This window comes from Chaetura pelagica, unplaced genomic scaffold, assembly GCF_000747805.2.
Source record: "Chaetura pelagica isolate M959 unplaced genomic scaffold, ChaPel_1.0 scaffold583, whole genome shotgun sequence".
Classification (NCBI taxonomy): Eukaryota; Metazoa; Chordata; class Aves; order Apodiformes; family Apodidae; genus Chaetura; species Chaetura pelagica.
Genome location: NW_009952719.1, coordinates 983,116 through 994,590, shown reverse-complemented (window position 1 = coordinate 994,590; position 11,475 = coordinate 983,116). Strand labels below are relative to the sequence as shown.

General features: G+C 51.1%; 1 protein-coding gene across 1 annotated transcript in view; it reads right to left on the bottom strand.

Moving 5' to 3' along the window:
* Positions 1-7,413: 7,413 nt before the first annotated feature.
* The window catches only part of TECTA (tectorin alpha), a 23,438-nt gene continuing 19,376 nt past the window's right edge, over positions 7,414-11,475 (bottom strand). The window contains exons 17-24 of the mRNA XM_009994620.1: positions 11,349-11,474; positions 10,810-11,012; positions 10,414-10,577; positions 10,021-10,269; positions 9,058-9,220; positions 8,685-8,772; positions 7,981-8,097; positions 7,414-7,508 (exon numbers count right to left, since the gene is read on the bottom strand). Of these exons, the coding sequence (XP_009992922.1) occupies positions 7,414-7,508; positions 7,981-8,097; positions 8,685-8,772; positions 9,058-9,220; positions 10,021-10,269; positions 10,414-10,577; positions 10,810-11,012; positions 11,349-11,474 (1,205 nt within the window). The remainder of the gene's footprint in view (positions 7,509-7,980; positions 8,098-8,684; positions 8,773-9,057; positions 9,221-10,020; positions 10,270-10,413; positions 10,578-10,809; positions 11,013-11,348; position 11,475) is intronic.

Here is an 11,475-nt window from a genome sequence, read left to right as displayed (position 1 = left end):
TCACACTCCACAATTCCCTCCTCATGTCTCACCTCAATCTCCCTCTTCCAGTTTTCATCCCTTCCCCCTTCCCCTCTCCCTCCCTGCCCTTGTCCCAAGTCCCTCCCCAGCTTTCCTGGAGCCCCTTCAGGCACTGGAAGGTGCTCTAAGGTCTCCCTGGAATAGTTTGGGTTGGAAAGGACCCTAAGGATCATCTAGATCCACCCCCCTGCATGGGCAGGGACACCTCCCACCAGCCCAGGCTGCTCCAAGCCCCATCCAACCTGCCCTTCAACACTGCCAGGGATGGGGCAGCCACAGCTTCCCTGGGCAGCCTGGGCCAGGCTCTCACCACCCTCACACTCCACAATTCCCTCCTCATCTCTCACCTCAGTCTCCAGGTTTCATCCCTTAGCAATGAGCACTGTCCGGGTACAACCTCTGGCTGCTGCAACAGGAAGGGAACGTATTTTGACCTGTGAAAATGAGAAAGGTGATCTGGGGTCATGCTACACCTTCTGAAAAGAAATTCCAGTCGTGGTGGCAACTGGTTAATTCTATAGAGAATCCAAATAGCAAGAACAACATATTTATTTTTTTTTTCCCCACACATGATCAACATCACCTTCCATTTACAGAGGCATTTATGGTGTTGTGCCCTGTGCATCCAGTCTGGGCCTTTAAGAACAAACCACAGCAATGACTGGAGAGCAGCTGATGCTTTGTATGGTAGAAGAACACAGATTTATTTGCAAAACAACCCTTTAAAGGGCTGAGAGGTCTGTTTAGATATTGAACAGCGTTTGGTGTTTTGAAACGTGCTGTGATGAATAACCTGACCCTGTTTTTTTTTGTATATATTGTATATATGTATGTTGAAGAGCTCTGTAAGCAGTTTAGCAACAGACAATGAGACAGGACAACTTGGATCCAGATCTGTTCGTTGGTTCACCTCTGTTTTAGGGTGTGACTTCAACTATACCACAGCCCTGCACCCAGAACCTGTGAGAAAACAACAACGTGCTGAGCAACACTGTATCTCCAGCCCCTGGGGAAAAGGACAAGACCTTGGTAAAAACTGGAACACAAACTGCTACAATGAATGGAAAAAGAAGGTCAGAGAACCCTGATTACAGAACAGATACATCATGTCCTGGAATGGGGCAGGAAGCAAGGAGAGCATCAGTGGTGGGTAAGCTTGTTTGTGTGGTTGCCAATGGCAACTGGGATTTTGAACTTGGACCCAGTTGTCCAAATTATGCTTAGTTTTGTTAATAGTTCAGTGTTTAAAAGGATGGTGCACAGGCCAGAAGGTGTCACAGTTAATCCTGCCCAAACTGTATCCATTACAATAGTTCAGTAAAATGTGAGGATTGATATTTATTATATCTGATTTAATCTGATGTCATTGTGACATAAATGAGGGATGCTTTTTATAGCATGGAGGCATGAGGTACCAGCATGAGCACTTCAGGAGGTAAAGGGATTAACTGCACAGGGTGGAGTGTAACAAGGAACCCTGCCTCAGTGTGTCTGCCTCAGTTTCCCTCTGGGATTCAGTTGCTCCCTGCCTGTGTTTTGCTCAGCCTGGAATTGGAGGGTTCCCACGGACAGGGCATCACGAGCTCTGAACTAGTAACAATCTTGAAAGTACAAATAGAAGGACAAGTTGAAGGAGGAAATTCTTTGCTGTGAGGGTGGTGAGAGCCTGGCCCAGGTTGCCCAGGGAAGCTGTGGCTGCCCCATCCCTGGGGGTGTTGAAGGGCAGGTTGGATGGGGCCTGGAGCAACCTGGTCCTTGTTCTAGAGTTCTAGTATAATTAATCATAAATAGATCTTGTATAATTAATAATAGTAAAGTTGCTAGCACTCAAACACTGTGTAATAGTTAATGATTATTCATTATCTGTGTATTCTGTTGTTAAGGTGCCTTATTGTTTTCTTACCCTGCTGCCCTGATATCCGACCATTTGGGTATGTGATTTGTACCTTTTTGTCCCATTTTTATGATCTTTTTTACCATTTTATAACAAATCTCAATTTTTTGGGTGCTTGTCTGCTCTCTTACTCCCCAAGGGCCCCTGTCTGTGTGGCAGAGAGCCCTGGGTGCTGTTTCTTCAGGCTACACACATGGCACAGCATTGTTCAGTGTCATCCTTGGGTAGGTCACTTCCTGATGGTGGATGTGGGGGTGCTGGGATCTCACCTGGCTCAGCAGTCATGCTGGAAACACTCCTGGCACCCGTTCCTCCTCCTCCCCTGACCTTGTAGCCCATGGTGGGCTCCAGATTGACTTTCTGGGCTGGGAGTGCTCATTGCCTGCTCGCGTTGAGCTTCTCGTACACCAACACCCCCAAGTCCTTCTCCTCAGCTTTCAATCCATTCACTGCCTGCTCTGTGTTTGTTCTTGGATCTGGTGTGCAGATGGATGGGAGGTGATTCTCCCACTCCAGTACATCCCTACCACGAGGGCTGATGCCACTGGCACCTCAACAGTGGGATTACAGTCAAAGCACCATCTTACTTCAACACCCACACCATTTAGCTCCATTAAATCCCTCACCAATTACACCCTGCCAGCCAACACTGACACCAACCACCACATCTGCTGCCCAGAAACACCCAGATGTGCTTCACTCACAGCACCTCCAACAAGACAAATTCCCACACCACAGAAAAAACATCTCCATCTACGATGGACAAAAATAAATGAGAACACAACTCCATGAGAACAGCACCATCTACAGACGTGACTTCCTTTAATCCTGCACAGGCCCCTGAGGGACCCCAGTGCCACAACAACTCACAGCTCTAACAAATTAAATAACTAACTAAATGAAACCACACAAGCCACAGCAACCTGGGCACTGCCAGGGCCACCCCATCTGGGACAAGCCCTGACATTGTCACCATGGCCCAGTCAACTCCAGGGCCCAAGAACATGCTCATCAACACGATTAGTCTCGTTACTAACAAATCCAAAACTAAACCATGTCCTTAATCCTTAAAATCCCTCCAGGTGTGGTGAATCAGCCTCGAGTGATCCTGTTATGCAAGGGTGTGGCAGCTTGGGCTTCACCTTGGCACCATGCCAGGATATGGGCCAGATTTGCCCAACTTCGCCAATTTTTTTTAACCCAGATTCTGCCTGGTTGTGCCACCTTTGAATTCAACATTGTAAAGGTCCATAAATTGTGCCAGAACATGCCAGATTTAGCATTTGGTGTCATGTTCCTTTATCCAGTTTGAATCAGACTCTAAGAAATGCTAATATAATTATAATTATAATATATCATGCATGGTTTTATTTCTTTTACAGGTTTGCAGAGCTTCTGGTAGATTCTTATGGAATGTGTTGGAAAGAATGAAATAGAAGAAGAGGGAAGGAATGAGACATAGGAATGGGGACTGGTAAGAAGTGGAGAGAAAAATCAGCAAGAGAGAAAGCACGAGAGAGAGAGAGAGAGAGAGAGAGAGAGAGAGAGAGAGAGAGAGAGAGAAAGAGAAGAAAGGGAGAAGGGGGAAGGTAAGTAGGAAATGTAGAAATTCAAGACATGGTTAGAAGAACGTGGGTGAAGCAGCAATGAAGAGAAATTGGAAGAATGGGAAAAGAGAAGACACGTGGGATGAATTAGTAAGAAAGAGACATTGAAGAAACAGGGAAATGGTAGAAGGGAAGAGAAATGGGAATAGGGAAAACATAGAAGAGAAATGGAAATAGAAGGCAAAGAGAGGAGAAAAGAAGCATGAGTTGCAAATCAAGGTGTAGAGCAGCAATTACAGAGGTGGTAACCTAATGAACACACACAACCACAGCACACTACCGTGAAGGGTGAGAGAGCTGCTTTTCCCCACCCCTTCCCAGGAACTGCCTCTTTCAGTATCTTTATTTCTTTTCTTTTTCTCCAGAGGGAACAGGCAGCCCACAAGCCCAGCCATGCCTGACTGCACCTCATTCTGCTGGGCTGGGCTGGACATGGCCACACTCTCACTGCCCTGGGGCTTATGGGGGAAGGCAACATATGCCAGGCTCTGGGGGGGTGCTCATGGAGGTCATGCTGGTGGTGGCCATATAGTCTGAGGAAGAGTCTGTCAGAGATGAAGGACTCGATGATCTTCAGTGTGTTGCAGCTGCTCCTCCAGCTCCGTGTGCTCTTAGGTGCGCGCCGGCTCCTGGTAGGTAGACAAGGCGCTCTCCATCACTGCCACGCTGCTCCACCTCTTATCTGGGGAGGAGAGGACACATCACCAACCTGGGAATGTCCCTTGGCTGGGAAAACCCCACTGTCTAACAGCAAAGTCTCCTTCTGCAGTCACCTCAGACTCCACTTTGTGGTCACCTGTGCCGGACATTGGAACTGGCCAAGGGAAAGGCTCTGGGTATTCGGACCGGCTCTGAGTATGTTTTTGGAGTGGCACATTCATATGGAGCCATGGGGAAGGAAAGAGGGTTTTTATAATCACAAGGTGACCCTATAAAATATGGGGAGCTCATTTAGAGATTGCACCAAGTAATAAACTTACCCAAGCAAGGTCCAGAGGTTTGGAAACGCAGCGGAATCAGAGGGCAGATCAGGCAGGAAAAAGGGCAGCAAAAACCTCAGGCTTTGGAACCTGAAAAACACCCAAAGATGGGCCAACCTATGGGCCAGAAGATGACAAGTTAGCAGAGTTACTGAAAGGGACCAAGACAGAGAATAAATGGTGGGCATCACATAAATGATTCAATGGAAAAAGGTGTAGTAATGCAAAGAATTCATCAACAATTGCGTGTGGGGGCAGAAGCCCTAGTAAACTTATTGAAGACCTACACTAATAGGAATGCTTGGTGTGGCCAAAAGCATTACCAGGAGACATGAACTGTGCCTGAAAAACAATCCTAAAATCCAGCCCAGATGACCCCCAGGAGAGGTAAAAAAGAGGAAATATGGCAGGAGGACTTTTCTGAGCTACCATGGCTGGGTATGTGTACATGTGGAAGTACATGTGGAAGTAGACACTTCCACAGGTTGACCTGAGTCCTTTCCATGTCATAGCAATCAGGCAAAAGTAGTAAGTAAAATTATTTTGAAGGAGGTCATTCCTAGCTTTGGGGTGCCTATAGGAGTCAGACAGGGGACCCATTTTAGAGGAGAAATGATACAAGGATTAGTAAAGGTTTTCGGCATAAAGGGGGATTTGCAGACTCCGTGGAGACCACATTCCCATGGGAAGGTGGAATGGACAAATCAGACCTTAAAGAGACACATTAGTAAAATCTGCCAGAAAACTAGTATGAAGTAGTTAGGTGCTTTACCTTTGGCAAGAATGACCCCAAAGTCACCAGAAGTCCTTTTGAGATGATGCACGGGAAGCCTTATACAGTAAACAGCCACAAACCCAAACCCACATCCTTGATTGGAAATCAGATTGTGAAAGAATACTGTGTGGAATTCTCTTGACAGGTTATTTGCAGCTGAGGGCACCCCTGAGGCTCACCAGTAACCTCTGAAGGAAAAGTGTAAAGGACCATTCCAAGTTCTGTTAACAACAAAGGAATTGAGCACATGGGTCAATGGAGCCACATTTAGTGACACTTCAAGCTGACCCTCTGCAAACCCAAATGAAACAGGGTGCTGAATGAACTCCATTTGGAGTGATATCAAGTCAGTACACACATTTAGCATCTACAGGAGAACTTTTCTTGTGTTGCAATTATTTTTTTCAATGGTTCTTGTGGTGAGGGGCCCAAAACATGTTTTGCTAAGCAAGAAGGATCCCTGAGAAGGGAGAGGAGGTTTGGCTGAGCAATGACTGACTGGCAGCTAATCACTGGATCCTCTAAAAATCCATCCTCCCATCGTGGATGATTCTTACACACTTCCTCCATGAAGGAGGGACACCCCTCGAGCAGTTACTCCTCGGAGGCTGAAGGAGTTACCCCAGGGTCACTGGGCAGGGTAAATAATATCAACCCCTATTTAATAATAAAGCCAGCTTTAAACTATGGCTTTAACATATCATCTACATGTCATTTAACATATCATTTAACATATTGTTTTGGTCCTTCTCCTAGATACAGTAAATTTCAATGAGGTAGTTGCTATAGGATTTCTGTTGTTGGCTGTGGTGTGGAAGATACTCTGATTGATCTACTTTGCCCTTTATAATAACATTTTGCCTCGTGTGTACGTACACTCTGGTCTGCCAGCCTCAACTGGTACGGGACAACCCAGCAAGAGAAGAGGTGCCCCCTTCTCTCTACAACAACTTACTTCCCCTGCCTTTAGCCCCAACCACACCCCAGCTCACCCAACCCACCTAATAAGAAATCGCAGGAGCGCCTCCTTCCTCCAGGCCCAACCCAGCCCTCAGCCCTGGCACACAGCCACTCCCTGGCACCCTAAAACCCCTCACCCTCCCGGGGATGCTCTCCAGCCCCAGCATCCTTCTGGCCCCAGCTGCTTCTCCTCATCCTCACCACCATCACACAGGACCGTGCCGCTTACGAAGGCTTACAACACTTTTTATTCCCACGTAGCCATGTCACAGAGTACAAACACAAGACACCAACACAGACAGCACCCCCTCACCCCCAGCACCCCAAGACCCTCCCATCAGACAACTCAATGTCATCCTGCACCCACGGACCCTGACCCTGCTCTCACCTGCAAAAAACTGCGCTGCGGTGCATCATGAAGACACAGGAGGGAATTCCAGCCCTTATTTCTCTGGCTCTTGTTCTTGCCCATTAGAAAGCACCTCTTTCCAAACATTGGGACCAGTTGTCACCACCACAGCACACTAAGAGGCTTCCCAGACCCCGGGGGATGAGCTCAGCTCTCTGCCACACACCTCAACCCCACCTCTGCTCCCAGGAGCCAGAGGGCAGCACGCTCCTGAGATGTCACGACATCCAAGGACAATGACACGCTGTTCTGGCCCACCACACCTACCTCTGGCACAGTTTGTGTGCTCCTGAGACACCAGCAGCAGCTCCTGAGGACCGTGGAGCCCCGTGGCCACCCCTGTGAGGGGCCAGCACACGCTGCAGCCCATCCCACATTACCAACAGGGGTGTGGGCCACCTACAGTGCATGCTAAGGCCTGGGATAAAGCTGCAAGAAAACCCCCCCAAATCCCACAAGTGATGGAAAGCTGAAATAAAAAAGGCCCACAAATTCCCACATCGATATCAGAAACCTGCAACCCCCCCCCAAAGTGCCACACTGATGCCAGCAGACACCCAGCTCTGCCTCGCAGCCACTGCGCTTGCCACGTGCCGCTTTTATGTCCATCTCCAAGTCTGCTCTCTCTCCAGGTCAAGTCCTTCTCTTGCCTCCACGCAGCAGGAAGGGTGGGTGGCAGCCTGGGGGGCTGTGGGGGTGCTGTCTCCTACCCTACAAAGACTCAGGCTGACGTGAGAACAGTCCTTGGCCGGGCGGCAGAGCCGTGCCTAGGAGGTCAGGTCCCGCAGAGCTGCGCACAGCCACAGCTGGGCTGCCACCAGGAGGGTCACTTGGGCATGGTGCTCCTCTGAAGAGCTGGAGGCTGCCAACACAACAACACCCATGTGAGCTGGGAACACAGGCCATGGGTGCCTCCCTCACCTCCGAGTGTCCTGCAAACTGCATCAGTCCTGTGCCCTCCTAGGTGTCCCATTTCGGAGCTGGTTCCCTTCCCTCAAGCCCCTTAGTTGGCTTGACCCATAGCCTCTACTCTAGCTGCCCCACACCACCCTCTACACCATCACCAGTCTCTACACCATTACCCCTCTCTACACCATCACCACCCTTGCAACCTGCCTGCCAGGTCTCCAAAGTCCACCATCGTTGCCCTCACGACCTCTGAGACTGTGGAGCCAGGCACTTCTATCACACACAACTGCATGTGTCCCACTCCCTGTCCTCTGCCTTCTTTTTATCTGTGGCTTGTCACACATTCCAGCCACCTTCCCCACAGCACTCACCCCTCTTGGATGTGGAAGGCCCACCCTGCCCCCCACACTGTCCCCAGTACTTGCCACTGCAGCTCTTGCCATCCCCTTGCAATGTCCCAGTCACGCAGCTGCAGAGGGGTCCGTCTGCCCGGCTGGTGCAGATCTGCTCACAGCCACCGTTGTCCTCACACCAGTCTGATCCTGGGCACAAAGAGCAAAGGAGGAGACCTGAGCAATCCAGACCCCAATCCTTGGCTGCGTTAAGGCCCAAACACCTGGTACAAGAGCATGTCCATCACCTACTGGGCATACCGTGATGGCACACATGGCGTGGGGACAACACTAGAACTCAGCTAGGCTCCCATCATCCCCAATGACCCCAGAGCAGCACCTAGGCTGATCCTCACAACCCCCCAGGGGCCTTTTGGGAAGACACAGAGGAGCACCCATGCCACCATGCCACAAGGCCAGGAACAGAGCACCCCATGCCACCCCAGACTCCCACCATACCAGCTGGGTGACCACACCCAGAGCCCTAGGAACACAGATCCCTGAGCAAGGTGGACACTGCACCTGCACCCATCCAACCTTCACACCCCCCACCTTCACCTCCCAGCAGCAAAAAACCCCTGAGTGCTGCACTTGTCCCAGTTCCTGCCCCAAGGAACAGCCTCTTTTCCACAGGACACACACACATCTTCACCCCAGTGCCAGGGTCCTGCCACTCAGCATGCCCCCAGGATGGCAGACCAAAGCCTGCAGCCTTCCTTGGGCTCACACACACTTACGCTTCCTCCTAATGGGACCCACTGAGAGGATCTGCTCCTTGGCCTCCTCGGCGAAGGCACTGGCCATCCTGGTGTGCTGAGGGCAGTTCTGTGTGGAGATAAATGTTGCCTCGGTCACTCAGCCCTGACCAAGCCCCCTCAAATGTTTCTCCAGCCAACCCAGCTCCCTGCAACCAGGCTCACAGAGGTCCTGAGGTGATCTCCCCAAGGTGGGGCTCTCCTCCCAGCACCTGGAGGGACACACCGGCCTCCCAGCCCTGGGGCTACACCTCTGCCCTCCTCTCCAATGCCAGCTCTACTGGGCTCACATGCCCCACCACAGCCCTGCAAAACAAGCGACGCCCCCCCCACCCCCAGCACTTGCCCCACTTACTATTTTGCAGGAGTATTTCTCTGAATCACAGAGTGAGACAGCACAGTGGAGATGAACTTCATCATAATCCCCAATGAACTTGAAGACCGTGACGTGGAAGCGACAGGTCAGTGACACCCCGTTCTCCTCTATGCCAATCGTGTTGTCCTTCAGGTTTTGGCACCTGTGCAAAGCACCAGCACTTGCCCAGCTTCCCAAGACACCTCCACCACAACCCACACCTCCCTGTCTCCCACGCCCATGGCATCAGGGATGTGAGGAAAGTCACTTTTCTCCATGGCTGAGATTCTGTCACATGCAGGTCCTCCAGTGACCTCTAAGTGAACAAACTCCTGCACTAGCACTGCCAGCTGTCCTGCCATATTGCCAGAAAATCTATCCTCCAGCTTTGTTGTTTGTTATATTTGTGTCAACCAGCCTCTCTTTGCTGCTGCTCCAAATCCCACCAGAGCCACAGTTACGTGTTAAATCACTACACTGAAATCCGGACACCTAAACCCTTTAATCACAAACCATTGACCAAGTGTGAGCCACACTTAGACTCCTCTCTGGGAAGGAGTTTGGAAAACAAGGAGGTCCACTATTAAACTCAACAAGACTCAACAAGAGCCTTCCTCATTCTTTTCCCTCTCCTAAATTATTTCCTCCAGTCCCTATGTAAATCATTCTAATCTGATTTTAACCCCTGTGTGCCCTTTCCACATAGTAAGCAAGAGAGTTGCCATCAAATTCTGTTAAGCTGTGCAGTTAATAAATCTGTATTAAAGTCACCTTTTCCAATCTTTGTTGGTGATTCTTTAAGCCGCCAGAAGATTTTCTACTCCTGCCCTTGACATCTGCTCCCCAGCCTTTCCAGATCTTGGCCAACTGTCTCACTGACCAAAAGGTCCTCCCTGCTCTTGCTCCAACTGACACCACTACCCCTTGGAGCACCCTCCCCTAAAAGACAAGATAAAAACTCACCCTCCCTCAATGATGAAGTAGCGCAGCTTGTCGTTGCTGTCCCGCGAGGGGGTGGCGTAGCACTTGTTCAGCATCAGGATCAGGTGCTTGGAATCGGCCCCGACAACAAAGACCCCCACGTAGAGCACGTCCCGGGTGGTGAGCACCACCTCGCCCTGCCGGTACGGGTGCTTGTAGGAGGAGTTCTTGTACAGGGCCATCTTGGTTGTGAAGCTCCCTTCCTGCGTCGGCACTGTCAGGTTAATCACACTAACAAAACAAAATACTGGCTTGGATGGAGGAAAGGCTACAAACCCCCGACTCAACACCTCAATCATCACCACCTCACCCTCTGCTCACATGTTCCCACTCCTGTGTGCCAGGACAGGCCACACAGCTCCCCCCAGCTCCTACCTGAGCATGGGCCGCACAACCGAGTCCAGGGAGATCTTGATGTCCAGCTCGTAGGCACAGGAAAACTCCACATTGATGGTGCGGTCCCGGGTGATGATGTTGCCCGTGTTGTTGGCGCTCTCGATCCACACCGTGTTCTTGTACACTATGTGTGTGCTGTTGGACTGCAGAAGGAATGCAGGGCAGCCCTCGAGACTGCACCTCTGCTCCTCATCAATCCCCCTCGGCCACCTAAGTGAGCTGTACAACACCAAGGTTCCCTCCTGCTCAGGAACCACCGGGCAGCATCCTTATGCCGCAAGACCTGCCTCTGTTTTCCCTAATCCCATCCCACGGAAGAGGACACCCAAGCCTGGCCTTCCCCCCCGGACCCTTATGCCCCGTGATCTGGCTCACCTGCACCAGGTTGCCACAGTTGCCCTTGGTGTTGTTGATCTGGAAGGAGATGAAGTCCTCCCCTTCGATGCCAGGGCATTGGCGGTCGTTGACCCGCACCCCCTCACGCTCAAAGCCCAGCTGGAACAGCTTGCATTTCGAGATGGACACCTCCATCTGGGCAGCTTTGCAGGTCACCTCCGCATCAATGATGTCATGGGTGGCTAGAGGAGAAGACAAGACAGCTTCATATCACCACAAGTGGCACTGCAGGCTCAGGCTGCAGACCTGCCCATCTGTCTCCCCCACCGCCAGAAATGGGCCAGGGTTATCTCCTGCAGCATCTCCTGCCCATCTGATGTCCCTCAAAGTGGGGGCCAGAGTTGTCTGTAACATGCACTCCAGAAAACCTGCACCCTGCTCCCATTCTGAGCTGTGCACAGTCACAGAACTGTCTCAGCGTTTGGAAAACCCCCTCCTGAAGCCCCAGGCTTCCTAAACCAAAACAGCCCACCCACAGCACCCGCCACCAGCCCCGTGGCCGGGACCAGAGGACTCACTGTTCCCGTAGGGCGGGGGCTCGATGCAGCCACACAGCTCCCCACCGTTGTCCAGCTCGCAGCTGCGGTTGGGGCAGTCGGCGCCCACACAAGGATCTTCCACCACTCCTGCTGGACAGCACCAGAC